Genomic DNA, 21,057 nt, shown 5'->3' on the forward strand with positions numbered 1-21,057 from the left:
ACATCATCTTGGTTTGAGGAAAATACACCTGACACTATTTTGGATTCCATCAGAGAAGTTTAGTACATTACATAAATCTGCATTCAATATTATTTATTTTTTATTTTATTTAAGAAGTTTTCTATAGCGCTGGCCAGACCCGAAGGTATTGGAGCGCTTTACAGCAAGAAGGAGAGACATCAAATACAGGGTATAGAGTAAAATATAAATATTCATGAGTGTTCAAAAATTACAATTGTGCTGAGCGTCCGAGGTGCCCCACTGAGGTAGAGGTCTAGGGGTCCGAGGTGCGCCATTGAGGTAGAGAGGTCTAGAGGTAATCTTGATGCATGGACAAAGTTTTAGGCTGAAACTTTCTCCGAAAGGCGGCGAACAAGGCGATGGGTTGGTGAGAGGGGATGAGGTAGGCAGTGGATGTGCATTGCCAGGTGACTGCCGGATTTCAGTTTGGGAAGGCACAGTTGAGGTAAAGGAATTTTAGAAGACTTTTGAATTTTGCAAAGGAGCTGTAGTTCTGATGTCAACCGGGATGGAGCTCCAGATTTTGGGTGTGTTTCCTGCAAAGGAGCGGGCTGCGGATTGTTGTTTGCGCATTTTCAGGGGGATGAGTAAGAGTCAGAGGCTTCTAGTCTGGCTGGCTTTCTCAAGTTTAGAAGATAGGTATTCCGGTTTCCCTGTGTGCAGGGCTTTGTGCGTGAGGCAGGCAGTTCTGAAGCTGGCACGCATTTCCACTGGGAGCCATTTTAGTTCTCTGAGTGCGGGAGATATGTAGTCATATTTTTTTACTCCGGTGACCATTCTGGCAGCTGCATTGAGGGTTGTTTTGAGTGGCGCTAGGTGGGAGAGAGCTGTACCAGAGAGGACTGCGTTCCCATAGTCCAGTCTAGACAACACCAGTGATTGGGTGGCTTGTTTGAGGTCTATGGGTGGAATGTGGGGTTTGATTTTATTGAGAAGCTTCAGATTGAGGAAGGCGCTCTTTTCGGAGTTCTTGATGTGTTTGGTTATGGTTAGCTTGTGATCAAGTGTGATTCCAAGTGATTTTACTGAGTTTGCCAGGGTGAGATTACCGTTGAGAGATGCTTTCAGCCATTCAATGATTAGCGGGTTATCTTCCTTGGAGATGAGGAGGATTTTGGTTTTTCCCTGATTGAGTTTAAGGTGGTTTGCTGATAGCCATTCTTGAACTTCTCTGAGAGTATTGAGTCTTAGAATGTCATTAATGGTGAAGGTTTCCAAGTAGATCTGGGTGTCATCTGCATATAGATGGAAGGGGATGTTGGTTTTTTTCAGAATGGTGGTAAGGGGTTCCATATATATGTTGAACAATTGAGGGGAGAGAACGGATCTTTGGGGGACACCTCTGTTAATGGGGAAAAGTCGGACATAAAGGATTTGATTTTTACCCTTTGGGAGCGATTTTGAAAGAAGGAGGAGAACCATGGAAGGACCACCTCATATGCAACTACACGGTCTTTGAGAGCCTTTATGAGAAGACTGTGATCCACTGTGTCAAAGGCTGCTGTCAGGTCAAGGAGGATCAGTAGGCAGCAATGGTCCGAGTCAAGGGAGTTGAGGATGTCATCCTCGATGTTGAGGATTGCAGTTTCGGTGCTACAGCCTTTTCTAAAGCCTACTTAGTGTTGGTCTAGCAGATTAATATTGTCAATATGTTGGTTCAGTTGTCGGGGAACGCATTTTTCGAGGATTTTGGCTCGGAAGGGAAGATTGGAGACAGGTCTGAAATTGTTCAGGTCGTTAGTGTCTAGGCCTGGCTTCTTCAGAAGTGGTGTGACTTGGCCGACTTTGAGGCAATCTGGTATGATGCCGGTTTTTAAGGAGCTGTTTATGATTTTGCACCAAAGTGGTGCATGGGAGAGTTTCAGCTTTTTGGCCATTTGGGAGGGTATAGGGTTGAGGATGTGGGACGAGGGCTTGGAGGAGGAGATTAAATTGAGAATCTCAGCTTCAGGGATGGGGTCGAAGGATATCCAGGTTTTTGCGGGTCGCCCGCTAGAGGAAGTTTCGATAGATGGGGTACAGTTTTTGCCGGCAGGATGAAGGTTGATGTCACATGATAGTTCAATCTTGATGATTTTTTCATTAAAGAAGTTGGCGAAGCTGTCACATAAGTCTTTGGAGGCCTGGACATGGGTAGTAGATGGCTAGGACGTTTGTTTTTTGATGATGTTAAAGAGTTCTTTTGTTCTGTTTCTAGCCTTTTCCAGGGTGTTGCAGGAAAAGTTGTTTTTTTCATTATTGATATGTTTTTTGTACTTTCTTCTTGCTGTTTTGAGTTCTTCGCAAAGGCTGGATGAGGGATTCTTTCTCCAGAGACGTTCTGTGCCTCCTTTCCTCGTTGATGTCCTTCTTGAACCAGGATCTGGAGGGGATGTTCCTGGGTTTTTTCAGTTTCATTGGAGCTAGTTGGTGTAAGATGGAGGACATGGTTGTAGTGGGATGCGAGTTCTGTAGTTAAGAGGCCGTCCGGGGAGATGGGCAGGAGGGTGCTTATTTTTTCTTCTAAGTCATCTGTGTTGATCTGCGTTAGTTTTCTAGACCATGTAGGGGGGTCTTTGATGGAGGGATGACACATGATCGGGTGCGAGATGTGGAATAGGATTAGGTGGTGGTCTGACCAGTCGACCGGGAGGATGTGGTCTATAGTAATTGCGTCGTGTTGGGGGATGATGGCATCCAGGATTGCCCCTTTGTTATGAGTTTCCTTTGAGCAGTGCTGGATAAGGTTGTTGGAATGTAACAGCTCGTTCAGGTTTTGTACTGGAGCGCTGTTTTTATCATTCCAGTGGAGGTTGAGGTCGCCCAGAATTAGGTTGTTGCTATCTTGGAGAGAGCGGTGGGGGATAAGGTCTGACAGGTGTTCTGTGAAAGTGACGGTGTTGCCTAGGGGACGATTCAGGATGAGGCAGTGTAGTAGATTGTTGTTAGTGGTTTCGATGTTGGCAGTTCGGCATTCGAAGGAGTTGTAGTTGAAGGTATCAATTTCGGTCACTGACAGGTTGTTGTTGTAAATGGTTGCCAAACCTCTGCCTTTTTGGTTTTTTCTATCTTTGTTGATGATAGAGAAACCCGGGGGTATGAGCATATCCAAGATAGGAGGAGAGGAGTTGTTGAGCCAGGTCTTGTGATGAAGGTTATATCTATGTCATGGTTAAGGATTGATTCAGCTAGATCAGTGGCATGTTTCGCGGCAGATCTGCAGTTTATGAGCATGCAGTTAGTATGGGGAGTCTCTATTGTCGGTTCAGTTGTTAGAGAAGCAGTAGCGATGTTGATGAGGGAGGCTGGGGGTCTATGGGGTTTCGGGAAGGAGTGCTCACTTCTGAATCCAGTGATTACCTAAATCGTGGATCGCAGGATGTGACTGGAGGGAGTGGTGTATGAGGAGGCCAGCTCGATCGCTTCCTCAGAGGACATGGCTTTCATAGTTCTATTTGATCTCGGGGCATGGACCGAGAGAGGGCAAGAGGACTGGCTAGGGAGCGGGGCCTTGGGAAGCCTTGGGTGTGTGGGGATGGGGGAGATGAAAGTAGAGTGAGTGTTTAAGGGGGGATTATGGAGTGTCACAAGGTTGGTTAGGATGTGATTTAGGCCCTGTATTATAATGGTGACTTGGCTTACAATACGGGAGAGACGGTGGCCCGTTTCTACTTGAGGGGAGGTGGGTTGCTTCTGGGTAGGGCCTCCTCGGCGAGGAGAAGAACTGACACAATACTGTAATATTAATCACCTAAAACAAATTACCTAAAACCAAATTACCTAAAACAAATATTCAATAGATAAATGTTCCGAATGAGTAAATGTTTGGAACTATTAATGTACTTCATGACTAATGTCCACCTACTTTGATTACCCCTGCGACAACACCTCTCCTACTGTAACAACAAGTGATAGATACTGTGATGATGTTCCTGACACCTGTACAGTCCATACAATGGTAGAACAAGCTTCAGGTGTTAAATTTAAATTATATCTTTAAAATGTAAAATGTGTGGTTGGAATGCAGAAGCAATTTATACTTGCTAAAGCCCCATATTTTTGACCCTCATAACAGGGCAAAGAAGACAACCTTAACCGTCTAAAACAAAATGGCATCATAAATCTCCAGTCATGGCCTAGGGGATTTTAGAAAATTAGAGTGCATTGGGGTAGGGTGTCCTGAAGTTAAATATTTTAATGCATGTATAATGAAGATCACAACATAACTCAACATAAAATAAGCCTTTCATAAAGATGATCACCAATATTTTGTGTCTGCTTGTTCACCTCAATAGAGAAGGGACCATAAAAAGTATTGTTAACCAGGATGGTCTTCTGTCTGCAATGCGTTGCGTCTCTTCCCTTTATATGACAATAAAGTCATGTGTACCTTCCAATCCCTCCTAATATTATCCATAACTCTATTCATTGCTCTCCCAGGGTCTACCTCTTCTTTGATCCTCATGTACTGCTATGGAGTTTGACCGGCCCTAAAAGTTACTTCTTTTAGAATGATCTTGTTCAGTTGAGTCTGGTGTGTCTCAGCACACATCTTTCTTTAACCTAACAGCAATTAATGGGGCAACACAGTGTCACTAAAAAACCAGGTGACAATGTTATTACAAATACAATGGTTCCCTCAGGGGCCCCTCACTAAGGCCAGTTGAAGTAACATTGTTACACTGTATCTTACCCGGCGGATCAGTGTGTATTTTTGTTTGATTCAGAATCCATTGACTTTTCTAATTACGTCAAAAGAGAGGTGTCTGCAGACTTGACGGAAGAAACGGCTCTGCATGCAGCCGGTCCGACCCCCCTCACTGCACAACGAGTGCGGCTTAAGCAGGCGGAGTATGTGGCATACTAAAAGGAGGCAGTCCTAGATCGACTCCAGGCCACGGGACATAGGGTGTACGAATTGGGAGATAAGGCCGGGAAAATGCTAGCCTGGCTGGACAAGAAGGAGAAGGCATGGAGATTTATTGCACAACTACGTGCCGTTGATGGCTCCCTACTGACGGCCCCTGGGGACATAGTAGACACGCTGGCTGACCACTTCAAGATGGTATATGCCTCCTGTACTGCGTTCACAGTTGAGGAAGCACACGGTTGTATAAAGGATCTCGCCATGCCACGGCTCACGCCGGAGGCGGTGTTGCTACTGGAGGCTGACCTCACGCTCGAGGAAGTAGAGATGGCCATTGGCTCCCTGGCATCCGGTAAGGCTGTGGGCCCCAACGGCTTCCCGGTCGAACTGTATAAACGTACCGCTCAGGTAACTGCTTCCTTCATACTGGGCATATTCCACGATAGTCTCCAGGTGGGCGAGCTACCCCGTGACCAACGATTGGCCACAATTGTGACAATCCACAAACCGGGCAAACCACCCACGGAGTGTGGCTCCTACCGTCCGATTTCCCTAATCAACGCCGAACCAAAGATAATGGCCAAACTGCTGGCGCTATGGCTGACTCCACATCTTGCATGCCTGGTAGGTCCCAACCAGTCAGGATTCATGCCCCACCGTAGTACGGCTCTTAATTTACGGCGACTCCACGCGGTACTGGCTCGCCGATCTTTTATTCACGAGCCTGTGGTTATCCTCTCCCTTGATGCCAGTATGGCGTTCGACACGGTGGAATGGCCGTTCTGTTTGCTGTGCTACTACACTTGGGATTTGGACCCAAGTTCTGTGCTTGGATCCGCTTACTTTATAACAAACCATTGGCGCATGTAGCGGCCAATGGGCACATACCCAGGGACTTCCCGCTGGCGCGAGGCACACGGCAGGGATGCCCGTTGTCCCCCCTGTTGTTTGCACTGATACTAGAACCGCTCGCGGCATGGCTTAGATGGGAGCCCTCTATCAGAGGCCTTCAGTGGACTGACGCCTGGGAAGACCGCATATCCCTATATGCCGACGACATACTTTTATATCTCACCTCCCCTAGAAAGTCCATCCTGGAACTGCTGAATGTTTGCGATAAGTTTGGCAGGGTGTCCGGCTATAGAATAAACTGGTCCAAGTCAGTCCTCTACGTTCTGGTTGGCCCACCCCTGCGGAATGCCCACTGCGCGTCACTACAGATGCTTTTAAGTATCTGGGTATATATGCAACACCTGATCCCTCTGAGTTCTACGACAAAAATCTAGAGCCCCAGTTGGACCGCTTCAAACGTGATGTAGCGGTGTGGCGGAACCTCCCCCTAACGCTGCTAGAAAGGGCAGCACTCTATAAAATGATGACGCTGCCGCGCTTCCTCTATGTCCTGGAAAACACTCCATTCTTAGTCCCACAAACTTATTTTAAAACTATAGCGGCGGAGGTCGCCAGTTTACTGTGGGGAAATAAACCAGCGCGGATTGCGCAAGACAAGCTCGTACGTAGCTGGTACGATGGAGGAATAGCACTTACGAATTTACAGCTGTACTATTGGGCGGCACACCTTAAATTAATAAATAGTTGGCTACACACCCCACAGGATGAGCCGGCATACCAGGCAGACAGACAAAATCTGGAGGACAGAGGCCTGATGGCTAATGTCTACCGGCGCCGTAAGCCTCCGGGATTGATCGGCCCTACTGAACACACGATACACATTTGGTATCAGGCACAGATATGGCTGAAATGTGTGGGGTCAATCACGCAGATGACGCCGCTGTGGGACTCCCAGCAGTTGGGTACCCTCCGCAGGAGTAAAGGCTTCCAAAACTGGGACAATATTGGCCTCTCAGTAGTGGGAGACCTTTGGAAAAAAGGAGCGGTGGTCGACTTCCAACACCTTCACACACAATACGACATGGCACAAACGGAGAAATTCCAGTATTTACAAATCCGTCATGCACTACAAGCAGCCATACCACCGCACTACAGGAATCCAATCCACTGGAAGATAGGCTCATGACAGAGTACATGACAGAAAAGGCGACCTCCCTAACGTATCGTAAACTGGTCAATAATTTGCCGGACCCCACATCCAAGCTGAGGCAGACCTGGTCCCGGGAGGTAGGTGACTTTGATGATTCAGAGTGGCAGGAGGCCCTATCCTCGCCCTGCGAAACGGCGATCCCGTCCAGGCTCGGATTAGTCCAACTTAAAGTGCTACACCGCACATACTACACCAGAACGACTCTTTACATAATAGGGGCAGCAACACATAAGTACTGTCTGCGCAGCTGTGGAGGTGAAGGTACATTTTATCACACTATTTGGGACTGCCCCCGCATTGCGGCGTACTGGGTTAAAATCATGCGCACTGTATCGCAAGCTCTAGAGATCTCGGTCCTTCCAGAGCCGAGACGCTGTCTATTGAATGTGTGGGAAGCAAATGACCTTAACCATCAGGAACAGGATTGGGCTATGCTTGGCATGATGATGACGAAGCGGAATATTGCTATGTTGTGGGGATCGGGAACGTTACCAATGCTTCGCAAATGGTGTAAAGATATGGACGAAGCAATGGTGGCGGAAAGGGCGGTCTTCATGCACCGTGGATGCCCTCAAAAATGGGAAAAAGTCTGGGGGGCATGGAACAAATTCAGAGGAGACATTTCTGAACCACCAGAACTTGCCTCGGATACTTTCGCCTTGTAATGAGGCCTCATGTTGCAGGGGACGGGGGGGGGGGGTTTCTACGGGGATGGATTTGAATTGGAGATGTCCAGATATGTTGCATTACTTTGCTAATCCCTGATCTATATGTGTCTGCAAACAAGGATGAATACTGATATGTATATGTTAACTCTACTTTGTGCCTAAAAGAATAAAAACCTTTATAAAAAAAAGAGAGGTGTCTACTGTATAAGTCCTGATAAAGACTCCATTACAAGCTCAAACTTTGGATTTGAGACGTCAACGTACATGTTATTGGATTTAATCAAAGTTTGACAGGGTGAGGTCCATAGGGTCACTTGAGACCCGAGCTCCAGATTGTTCCATAGCTTATGCATGCTAAGTCAACAGTTGTTTTTTTGTAATTATCACTGCACATTATTTGCTCACCACTGTTACACTAATCAGTAACACTGTGCCATTCACAAAGAGCACCTACTGTCATTGAAAAATAGTTTGCGTAAATACCAGTATTGTGTATAAATATCAGTATTGTATGTAAACGACTTTATCCAAAGATTGCACAGGCTTATGCATTCAAACATATGGGTATTTATTAAACAGCTGGTCCTTTTTCAGTTTGCTCAAGACCACTTTCCTTTTCTTTAAGCCTAGGGATCAAAGGCTTTTAGCTACCCCGGGGGAACCTTTGTATTTCTTTAAACTGAAGCAGCACTGGTAATGTTTCAGGCTGGCCATACTCCCTCACAGAGCTTTTGTATCATTTTCTGGAGATTTCTCCTGGACTACCCAAAATCTTTACACTCAGAGTCCTGTGATCCACATGATTGTGGCAATGTCCGCTTATCCCACATTATTGGTAAGGGTACTGGATTGCACCACACCAGCACCCATGCCATGATAAATACTTTAGCCATTTACCATTTTATGAAATTGGATCCCTAAATCTCTTGTTTATAATAAAATGCCTCAAATGAAAGAATCAGCAAATATTAATCCTAAATAGTGAAGATATTTTACACGCTCTAGGGATTGACCATAAATATTTTGCAATGGACTATGAAGTTTTCCTGAACGCAATGACAACGACCTAGACTTCTTGATACTGATAATATTCTTTTCCTATTATAGTGTTCTTCAAAGCCACTTATGAGCCTATAGGCCCCTAATTCTGTTTGGCCAAGTAGCACCACATTATCTGAGAATTACAATACTGGCTTGGTCTGGAACCTTGCATCAAAATTCTGAGAGGTCTAGGAGTTGTTAGGTTCATTCACGAAAAGATTAAATAAATGAGCCATTAGGTGCCCACATTAACAAGACCAAGTCTAGCTTTGTAGGCAGATATCTCAACCCACTCGTTTCCCACCTTTACTGATACTAGAATTGTAGAAATTATGTAGACGTTGCATGAAATCAGCCCTTCACTGATATTAATAATAAATGTATTAAATCAGCAAGGCCGGTTTCCGTTTGCTTAATTTGAAGGATAAGATATTTATCACACAGAGACTGTTAAAACACCTAAACCATGAAAGACTTAGGTGGCAGGAGGAAAGTTATTAATGTCCTTCGCTAGCCTGTGTTCCCTTAGGGCAACAAATAGAAAAATTCTCAAGAATGGTTTCTCAGTTCTTGCGAGCAAGTCTACTTTTAATTCAACAGTGCTTCAAGAAGCCAATTTTAGTGATTGAAGCTTAACCCCTTCCATGCTCATGACGAGCTCAGCTCGTCATGCAGTACACTGCTCGTGTGCTCATGATGAGCTGAGCTCGTCATGAACAATGGGAATAAATGAGTTCCAGCACTGAGGGGAAATTGCTGTAGCATTGATGTGGTTAACTAGTCTCTTATCTTATGGGATACCAGGGCAGGACAGTAGAGGAGGAGATAGTATTAGCTTATCTTGTGGAAGGAAAGTTAGAGCATTGGGCTAGTAAAGATGTTTAAGGGACTGAGACTCCATTTTCCACCTCCTAAAGTTGGAGACTTTCTTTTGTTGTAAAGAAGTATACCAATTTGCTTAACAAGTATGAAATGGAGCCATCACACACATTATTTGCCGTGAAGCTCTCATCCGAAAATGGTGACACACTGACTATAAATTATCAGTCAGAGTTGGAATGCCGAAATTTGTATTCTCTTGAATTGCATTTGATAAAAACGAATAAAGCAAGATAAGCTTTTTTCAAATCCACACAGTAATTATTGCCTTGTGTTTTTCTCAAGGGAACACAATGAACCATATGCTAAACAACACAGCTACCAAGCAGATCAACATGTTGTCCCAGCTAATGGTGGATATCTCATCCTGTGTGCTCCTTGATCGCTTCCAACCACTCAACACTTCTGAGGAGCTAGAGCAGAAGGCCAAGGAGCTCATGCAGCAGAACAACTTCCTGGCAAGTAAGTAATGTCTAAAATAATTTGTTTACATAGGGTTCAATTATTATTTAAATGTCTGTCAGATCTACAAGAGCAACTAGTATTATAATTCATAACATTTGGGTTTACACTCATACATTTATTTACTCACACAAAGCTGTGCTTTGAAGCACAAATATCCCACCATCTTTAATAAAGTCATGATAAAATATGGTTGGTGAAACATTTTGAACATGATTTAATAGTAGAACTAGAAATAGTAGAATTACCTAGAACAGCAATAACTTCTTATCTGATATGCAATTCTACATTGGGCATAACTTTGCACTATCAATCTGCGGTGATGTTTCTTATTGAATGATACATGTTGGCTGAAATGTTTCAATTTGTGAGTGAGAATGCAAGTATATTCTGCGGTGAGCTCTGGGCTTCTTCGAGTAAAAATATATTTTTTGAGTTGCTAAAGTATTGATGCTAAAAGGCATGTACTGGTTGGTATGTGGCTTCAGAAGTGATGTCTTGGAATAAACTACTTCTGCATTTATATTGTCTCCGGATCTTGAATTTACATTTCAGGTGCTTCTCAACACCCACCCCTGCTAAGGGGTTTGCTGCCTATTTTTTAACACTTGTCCTTCAAATGGGGAGGAGAGGAAGCAAATAAAGGGAAATTACAAATGGTTGCTGCTTGACAACATGTAGAAAACAATACTTTTAGCAGCTTTGCACCTGTTGGACACCTCATTGTCAGACATGTAAGCTAACTCTTAGGTTTGCTTCAGATCACTGAATAACCTTTTAGTGACTTTAGAATCACAGGGTTGTAGCGTGAACTGGGCCCAACCTATCATGATCTAATATTTCATTTATTTTTGCCTTAACCTCTTGCTACCTATCAAACGCACTTGATGGATCTTGTTCTCTGCTGAATGGGACTGGATATGCAGAGGATGGGCAATTATGCAATGAAGAGGAGCATTAGGATAATTGTTATCTTCAAATCTAACTTCTTACAGTCAGAAATACTCCATAGTAACCATAAATGACTTACCCACAAGGAATTATGAGACAAAATCAGCAGTTTAGTTATTTATTTAGAAGTAAAGAACTTTAAAATTAAATAATATAACATACAACATAGCGAATTAGTAAAGGATTCAATGAATAATACCAAGTCTCTGAGATTCAAGTAGAATATAAAAATAATCAGAGAAAAATCTTCCTCAGCTGAGCCAGATTTTGACTCATACAGCAAATGTTTTGATAGGAGATAGGAAATCAGGTGAGCCTTATACAGACCCTGGTACTGCAACAGCTAAGCCACAGCAGCATTACATGTATCCTTCAGCCGAAAAGGTTCAATCTGCGCTATCACACCGGTCGGCAGCAAATCTCAGTGTTGCGTTACAAATTACTTCTGTCCTCGGATGCCCAAGCTCCAGCTATTGCGAATCCCTAAAATTTGAACAATTATACTCCATAAGTTTCCAGGATGCCAACCCCTGGCATCACCAAAAAATTTCAGACCACTCAGTTCCATAGGTAAGTCCAGAAAGAGGTGGGGGTGATGTAGCAGTTAAGAAGATACAATATTATAAAGTTCAGGAATGCATTATTTTCAAGCAGCTCTTCTAGAATGGTGCAATATTAGTTACAATCAGAGTGTTCAGTCCAAAGGATGTAAAAAGAAACAGTTATCATTTTAAAGATGATTTGCAAGTTTAGTGAGTTTTCCCATGTGCTTCGAAATATACAGTCTATGACTTCACTAGAAAGGGAGAGTAGAAATGAGACCCACATTAAATGTTTGCAATTATACGACAATGACCATGTTAAACTGTGAATCACACATTAATAAGAAAGCTAGTTTATAACTTCAGAATACATTAATAAACATTTCAATCTGAACATATTTAATACATATAAGTATGGGGTATTCATTTTTCTATAAGTGTCATAATAACACAAATAGGAAAATGCATATTAATCTCATTGTTTGAGTGTTATTAAATAATTACATATATGTAACGTACTTTAAAAAGATGTTTCACAAAAACACCTTTTCTTTATCACCAATTTTATTTAGAATTTTGCGGCAAGCCACAGCATAACGCAGTGCAAGACTTTGTCAATGTACATGCATGGCATTACAGCTAGCCCAACCTTCAATAGTGTATACATTGTATAGTCATATCGATAAACCATTGTAACCACACCATTTCCCCCATATATGTTCATGCTTCTTGGAGCAGCCAAAAGCCTGAAAGATCTGCCTCTATTGATGAGCGCACTAGTCCAGCCCTGCATGCCAACTTCTAACAGTTTCTTCGATGCATCCCGCTTGGCAACCAAGCAAGCCATCCCCCCCAAAATATGTTCAGCTCTAGGGCCCCCTTCTTCCTCCATTAATGCTACTAGTGCAGTGCGAGGTGTTAACTCCTGGGGACAACCTAAAACAGAGGAGAGTATCTAACCCACCTCCTCCCAGAGTTTCCCCAGCCTCGGACATTCCCAGGCCACATGGGAAAATCTGCCGGTGGAAGTGCGCAGCATGCTCACACCTCTTGCGCATCAGAGAGCAAGTGCTGTAGGTGCTTTGGGGTGAGGTATGTCGCATGCAGGTAGTTAAATTGAATCATACACAGCCACGTTGAAATCGCCAGCTCCCAATGTGCCATGCAAACCTTCTTCCAGTCATTCTCATCCAAGTCCTCCTCCCAGGATGCCCATCTCTGCCGGACCGTCACAAGGCCGCAGGGGCATGGATCACTAGCAATCGATCAATCACAGAACTTGCCCCTTTACCCAGTTGCTTTTCTTTTGTCATTTTCGGTGCACACATTATATTATGAAATAATGATTTCATACGTTTCATATGAAAATCGATCTATTACACATTCTTTTTCTTTAGTCTTATATCATGTTCACAATCAAGAAAATCAAACCCATTAGTACTTGTTTAATAACCACATCTTTTGAAATTAAGCACATAATATATCTCAAACTATCTTCCCATCTGCATGCTTTTATGATGCAGTGTTTGAATCAGAGTTGTATGTCATTTTCAAAAACATGGAAATGAACACACGTTAGTCATCATTAGTGTAAATGTCGTTATTACCATTTCTTTTAAAATTTAGGGCCAGGTGTACGATCAATAAGTTTAGTGAGTCGCAAATTGCGCAAAGTTGCAGCTCACAATTTGCGATTTTTTAAACTTAATTTACAACAGTGTCTCAGACACTGTTTGCGATTCCCAATGGGGTAGCAAATTGCATGCCTCATGAATATTGATGAGGCTGTTGCAATTTGCGGCCCCATTGGGAATGGCTAGCACTCCCAGGGATGGTGGCCTGCTGGGGTCAGCAGACTACCATGTCTGGGACTGCTTTTAAATAAAGCAGTTTTTGTTTTTTAAATGCAGCCCATTTTCCTTAAAGGAAAACGGTATGCATTTTAACCCCTACCCTGCTGATGACGGAACCGCTCCGTCATCAGCCGCGGTCGCGCTGTGCTGATTACGGAGCGGTTCCGTTATGGCCCGCTCGGCACGCCTATGCGGCGCGGATTCCGCGCCTGTGCTGAGCGTTCTGTTGAACGGGGCGGGCCATGACGGAACCGCTCCGTCATAAGCACAGAGCAACCGACGCTGGTGACGGAGCGGTTCCGTCACCAGCATGCGCCCGCCGCTCTTCCGCCCCGCCCCCTTAGCACTGCGGCGGAATAGCCGCCGCAGTGAAGGGGTTAAAAAGAAAAGGGAATCTTTTCAGTTTAATTTTTTTACGGCAGGCCTACTGCCTGCTCTTAAAACATACTTACACACCCATTGACAAAGGGGAAGGAGTCCCCTGGTGACCACTTCCAGTTTGCGAGGGGTTTACTACCTACTTTAAGTACGTGGTAAAATTCTATTTTGCGAGTCAGTGATTCGCAAAATAGCATTTGTACATGCCTGGAAACTTTTTTGCGGTCGCAAATTGGCCGATCTACCGTTTGCCACCGCAAAAAAGGATTGTACATCGGGCTCAAAATTGGTTAGAGGAAATCTCTGCTCTATCAATAGCCAGCAGACATAGTTAATCCCAGAATCCTACATTTTCTGATTAACTAGAGTAAATCTCAGTATTCCTGAAAGGATGATAATGTCAAGTTGAAAATACGAATTTACATCTACAAGAGTCTTTATAGTAGATGTCCAGTACATTTTTCCAACAAACAACTTCCTCATGGGATGCTGAAATTCCTGGTTTCTGGACACATTAACATCAATAGAGTTCTGTTCCATGACATGTCACCGACCTTGAGTGAAATGTTTCCTATCAAGCTCAGGGGACTATGACATTGCACATTGTATACCTATATCTTTATTGTTATATTTTTTAAATGGTGTGATCCAGCGGGTTACCAGCAACAGGTAATCTAACACCACATACTCACCTGGGCCCATAAATTCATTCACAACACTCTGGTAATAACCACAGGGGTCATGTTTTTGTAATTCTCCAGATTAGTTATCTCTAGTCCCTAAACAATCTTTCACTGATCAAAAGTTTTTTCATCTGGTCAATGGACCATTAGTTGGAACTAGTTGAGGGTGAAATGACATAAGATTTTAATATACTTTCACATTAGAAATGATCACAGAATCAGGATGTCTTTTATAATATTATCGTAGAGTTAAATTCATGTGAACCAGTTACACAGCACAGAACAAACTCCGTCTCTCATAGGAAGGAAGATTCAAATACTTCAATCAATTGCATTCATTTATACTTTGCAATGACACTGCATGAAAAGGAGAGGGCAGAGAAAAAAGCACATAAGCGTATATATATATATATATATATATATATATATATATATCACACACAGAAAGGTTACCCTTTTGAAGAAGCCACTCGCAAGAAGGTTATGTGACGTTTATTTCATGGAAGCTGCAGCAAGGTTAAAACAGGAAATCTTGTCCAAAAGTTCACTAGCCTGACGCGTTTCGTGCCTGCTCGCACTTATTCATAGGCAAAAGTTCAAACACTGCACAAAGCATTCCGGTAATTATATTCACTCCCAGTCACCTGCCCCAGTGGGCGTCGGCTCGCACTGAGCCTCTTGGTAGCTATAGTCCTCATACTCCAGTGAGTTGCTTGGCAGAGCGAAAATTCCAAAGTTCACAACCCCAGTGGGTAGAAAGAATTCAGTTCGCACCTCGCTGCACATTATACCTTCCAAAAACCACTTCTTGTTCTACATGTTGTTCGTCGTTTGACATCAAACAGGACCGCTTTGATGCGGTGGGGCTTCTCTCAACGACCGGGACAGCCGTATTTAATATCACACACAGAAAGGTTACCCTTTTGAAGAAGCCACTCGCAAGAAGGTTATGTGACGTTTATTTCATGGAAGCTGCAGCAAGCTTAGAACAGGAAATCTTGTCCAAAAGTTCACTAGCCTGACGCGTTTCGTGCCTGCTCGCACTTATTCATAGGCAAAAGTTCAAACACTGCACAAAGCATTCCGGTAATTATATTCACTCCAAGTCACCTGCCCCAGTGGGCGTCGGCTCGCACTGAGCCTCTTGGTAGCTGTAGTCCTCATACTCCAGTGAGTTGCTTGGCAGAGCGAAAATTCCAAAGTTCACAACCCCAGTGGGTAGAAAGAATTCAGTTCGCACCTCGCTGCACATTATACCTTCCAAAAACCACTTCTTGTCCTACATGTTGTTCGTCGTTTGACATCAAACAGGACCGCTTTGATGCGGTGGGGCTTCTCTCAACGACCGGGACAGCCGTATTTAATATCACACACAGAAAGGTTACCCTTTTGAAGAAGCCACTCGCAAGAAGGTTATGTGACGTTTATTTCATGGAAGCTGCAGCAAGGTTAGAACAGGAAATCTTGTCCAAAAGTTCACTAGCCTGACGCGTTTCGTGCCTGCTCGCACTTATTCATAGGCAAAAGTTCAAACACTGCACAAAGCATTCCGGTAATTATATTCACTCCCAGTCACCTGCCCCAGTGGGCGTCGGCTCGCACTGAGCCTCTTGGTAGCTGTAGTCCTCATACTCCAGTGAGTTGCTTGGCAGAGCGAAAATTCCAAAGTTCACAACCCCAGTGGGTAGAAAGAATTCAGTTCGCACCTCGCTGCACATTATACCTTCCAAAAACCACTTCTTGTCCTACATGTTGTTCGTCGTTTGACATCAAACATGAAAACCAACTCCCAGGCTTAGGAATTGGGAAGGGTTCCCCAGGAAAGGTCTGGCGAACAAAGATTTCTGGACAGGAATCCGGATAGGACAGACAACCTCTCTATCCCTGACGCTTGTGTAGCACCCCTCTCGGACAGATAAGGGGAGGTGATCATCACACCATACTTTATTTTCTCCTTATTTCTTTCAGTTCTTTGTTTAAAATCCCTCCCCTTAAGTCTGATACAGCAGTCTTTAGTCCGACCCGTATGCACAATGTAATTGTCAAATTTTAGAGGAAAAAAACAGTAGTTCTCAGGGACTGTCGTTCCGGTTCCCATGAAAGAAGCAGTTTTCAGCCTTGGACGATGTTCCAGTTGACATGGTGTCTTCCAGCTAGGTTGCATCACGCAAACAAGAGGGAATAGACTGTAGCTTATGACTGCAGGTCCATAATAAGCACTATTAAAAGAGTCAAAAAGACAAATGTTAAAATCAAAAATAAATTATTTCACTGTATACCACCTATCTCTACTCTAATCCCACTTACTTAATATTATTCTTCCCGCATTACCAATAGTAAAATAGATCGAATTAGTTTTTCAGCAAGCAGGTGGCAAGCATGTGAGTTTCAAGCGCCCATCTTGTTAGCTAAATGCAGAAAGTTTCCCTCCAAGCATAGATACGTTTAACTACGTAGGTGCAGTAGACACATGCGCACTAAAGAATTTCAATGAGCGGGCATCTTAGCATCACTCTCGAGGTACTGGTAAGTAAAAAACATAGGCAAGCTTCGTTCTTATACTCCAGTGTCATGTAAATGCATGTTATTTCCACAAACAAGTTTTAATACAAGGTTAGTAGTTACATGAGAAGATTGAATCCGAGCAAGTCTCCTTTTTCACAAGACCTTGCTCCATCAGGTGTATTCCCAATGCCCTTTGATCTCTACTCTCTACCCTATGCTTACCCACAGCATTCTCTTACAAAGCATCACAGTGGTCCAAAATGGAAAATAGAGGGCAGAATCAGAAATCCCACCTTAATATGAAAGCATTTAGAGTTTCCTTTGGCTCTTAAACCAGTATGATTTTAAAAAGCTACGCGCTCCTGTCAAAATTATATCTCCATTTCTGGGGGATCCTGGAATATCACCTTTCTTCCATTGCTTATGTTCCTGGTGATAAGCACATAGCACAGGGACAAATTCCACCTACCTCTTTTGCCTCAGAGTAAATGAGTGAGTCTTGATGCCATTTCATCAGTTTAAAAAAGTTAAAAAGGAGTCTAGTGACCGTTGTCTAGTTTCTGGCTGCTGATACTTGGCAACACTGCTGAAGGAGACGAAGCGCTCATGACGAGATATCACGAACGCTAAAAGCTAAGTGAAGGCAAGAACTCACGTTTGGAGTATTTTTGCATCTCTTTCAACCCCTGGGCGGCCGGTATGAGCAACAAGGCTGACTCTGGTTAACACAGAACAAGTGTCCAAGAGTGGAGTGGCAGGATATAGTGCAGCCCTGATGAAACTGCCTAAATCTATGTGGCAGTGAAACATGTCGGCACTGGCATTAGGTAATGGTATGCATGAATAGCTACCAGCCTTTTCATTGGTACAGCATACACTCATTTCCCTACGAATAAAGTTGGATAAGGGAACTGGATGCTGTGTTTTATGCACTTATTTATGTTGTGTGTTTGTCACTAGCAGATGTTTTCTGCTTTCCACTGTTCGTTCCACGTTTTTGGTTGTTTGTTTTGGACACTTTCCTTCTCCTTTCTTTGAGACTCAAGTGACTACCAATGATGAGACAGGGGCTTGTCTGGAAATTACATACCAGTTACCCCGTTGGTGGTGTTTCCGTGAGGTGTCACTTGTTTCTCGCACATTTTTTCTAAGTAGTATTTGGTCCAACACTGATGGTGTGGATCCCTGTCATTGACCTAGATGGGTCAGACAACCTGTTGTTCTGTGTATCTGTCAAGGAAGATGGGCTTTTTTAACGTGAACCTGGGCGCAGTGCAGTGAATTGTCCCCTCATATACTGTAGGAGACTGGAGTAGTTATCAGTACATATAGACTGTTCTATCTCCTCAGTAACTGACACAAGTTGACGTCCACTGGACAGTGTCTTTTGTTTTTGTTCAACACTGCAGAAAGCCATTTGTCTTGACTGTAACTTCACATCTGTGTAGAAGTGTAGATGTTATGCTCTGCTTGACTTTGGGCTGATACAAAACCCTACACAACACAGCATTCCAATTGTATAAGACAGGCAAGGAGAGTCATATGGAGTACTTGATTTTACACAATCATGCATGAAAGTCAGATGGCGATAATTAGCCTAAGATCATACAATTAGGCTAAGTGGGTTGACTGAGATTCATCCTGATTTCACTACCAAACTTCTGCCCACAAGATCATTTCGGAGGTGGAGCAGTGATGTAGGAAGACTTTTGTGAGTTCTAACAAAAAGAAATAAAAAAAATGCTGCCTATCTTTTTGTTTAGGTAGTAAAAGATCACCATAATTGGGATCCAGTTGGCCCCTGCCTCCCCTTGGCACCTACTGCGCTAATGTTAGCTGCAACCTGGGAGTTGAGAAAGTAGGGACTCACCCGCTAAGGCGGAGGAGTGTCGCCCCACTGTTTTGCAGCAGTGAAAGAGAGGAAAAATAAAATGATAATACCTCGAGGTTATTATCATTTTATTTTTTGGGGCGCCGCCACCTTTGCGGGCGGGGCGAGGCTGCTCCGATGATAGAGGAGCAGGGAAGAAGTCCCTGCATTGCAGCATTGTGATTGGCTCTGGGGAGCCTCAGCCTGGGTGCATTCTGTTTGAAAGACTGGCAAGGATAGAAGACAGCGGGACGACAGCAGAGAGGCGCAGCCAGGGGGGTAAGTTATTATTTTATTTTTTTACTCCCACATACACGTCTCCACCCCGCCACCCCCGATCGGTGCCGGACCTTCCTCAGTGGAGTTTTGATAAATAGTGACTAATAAACTAGGCCCTAAAACTTTCAGCTCCACTGTTTTCATTATTTTTTTGCATTTATGTTTTTGGGGAGCATGCTTAAAACACTGCTTTTACATTCTTAAGAATACCGTTTGCACGGCAAACCGAGAAAAGGTTTCTAAAAAACCTAATTGAGCTTCTCTTTTTCTGGAACCCAAATACTTACCAGCTCTTTCTGAGAGCAGCCTTGAGTATAATACCTTGAGACAAACCTTTATCCAGCAGATTTCTTTGAAGGGAAACCCACAAAACCTAATTTAAAACTATATTTAAACTGCATTTATTTTGAGCCTCAAATTGAGCCAATTGTTTCCCTAAATGCAATGTTTTTCTCTTTTATCAAACATTATTTGGAAGAAACACCCAGGTCTCTCTTCCCCAATTTGCAATCTGGAAAATGTAATTTAAAAAAAATGTTAAGTAAGGGCATAAACTAACATTAACACCTTGCATCCACAAGCACAAGCATGTGTAACAATGTTGTTGCTGAACACCCCTGCTACATATTCCCTCACTCTTTTAATTATAACAGTAGCTTGTTTAAAATAGTACTTAAAACAGACACTTGCTTTTTCTAATCACTAGCAATAGAAGATTTATTTTAATAATGTCAGCCATAATGGTACATAATTAATACATTTCGTAATGATGAAAAGCTAGGCAGACCTTACTGGAACTCCAGCTTGTGCCCTGCAAGCTACTCACAAACGTCAGCACTAAGGCTAAATACATTGAGACATCTCAATAGCTTCCTTAATATCTAAACTCAATCAATCAGCATTTGTAGAGCTCTGCACTGTCACCCCTAAGGGTATCTGGGCGCTGGGCTGCGAGGTCTTCATTGAAAAAGCCTTGTCTTGAGAAAACGGGGGGTGGGGAAGAAACGAGCAGGAAAAGGCAGAAGAGAGAGCAGAAAATGAGCGAGCAGAAAAGGTAATACAGAGGGGAAAAAATGAGGAGAAAAGGCAAAACAGAGCAGAAGAGGGCGAACAGAAGGCAGAAAAATTAGCAGAAAAGGCTAGAGGTCAGAAAAACAAGCAGAAAAGGCAAAATGACAGAGAAACGAGCAGGAAAGGGCAAAACAGAGCAGACCAGGGCAAAACAAAGGGCAGAAAAACAAACAGAAATGGCAGAATGAGCAGAGGAGGCACAACCCGAGGGCAGCAGGTAGACAGGCAACTGAGGGAAGCAGAGTGGGGACAAGCTAGACAGGAGAACTGTCGCAGGAAGAGCTGGAATGAGGACCTTCTCAATGGGTTGTGCTGTGGCCTCTATTTTGTAGGTGCTGGGGGGAGGGTGGTACGCTGGACGGCGGGAGGGGGGAAAGAGCAGAAGAAGGGAAATGGTAAGAATAGGTAGAAACCAGCAGAAAAATGCGAAACAGAGGGCAGAAAAGTGATCAGAAAGGCAAAACGTAGCAGGTGCGCAGAAAACGTGCAGAAAAGGCAAAATGAAGGGCAGTAAAATGAGCACCAGTGTTATAAATGGGGAAACGGCTTTTACAACGAAGCCGTTTCCCCGAAATCTTTAACCACTCATGCAGTACAACGCATGCGTGGTTACAACTAATGCCTTTACCACGCATGCCTTTACTACGATGTTTGTAGTAAAGGCATATGTGGTAAAAGTAAAAAACAAAAGGGGGGGCTTGGGGGGTCTCCCCCCCAAATAAAACAACTCACCTTAAGTCACGTCGGCATCAGAGTCGATTAAGAGAAATCGGTAAAAAAATGCCGTTTTCTCTTCACGACGTATGACGTCACCACGCAAATAGTCGGTGAAAGGTTTATGCGTGCTAAACGAATTCCGTTGTAACGCATGCGTGGTAAAGGCATGCGTTGCAACGGAATTCGTTGTATCATCATATATTCTTATAAATGTTGTTGAAGCTGGTGC

General features: G+C 43.6%; 1 protein-coding gene across 1 annotated transcript in view; it reads left to right on the forward strand.

Annotated features, from left to right (window-relative positions):
* ABCA13 (ATP binding cassette subfamily A member 13) overlaps positions 1-21,057 on the forward strand; it is a 2,470,580-nt gene that overhangs the window by 724,056 nt on the left and 1,725,467 nt on the right. Inside the window, exon 22 of the mRNA XM_078686273.1 lies at positions 9,803-9,979. Coding sequence (XP_078542399.1) covers positions 9,803-9,979 — 177 coding nt within the window. The remainder of the gene's footprint in view (positions 1-9,802; positions 9,980-21,057) is intronic.

The sequence above is a fragment of the Lissotriton helveticus genome, chromosome 4_1 (assembly GCF_964261635.1).
Source record: "Lissotriton helveticus chromosome 4_1, aLisHel1.1, whole genome shotgun sequence".
NCBI classification, from domain to species: Eukaryota; Metazoa; Chordata; class Amphibia; order Caudata; family Salamandridae; genus Lissotriton; species Lissotriton helveticus.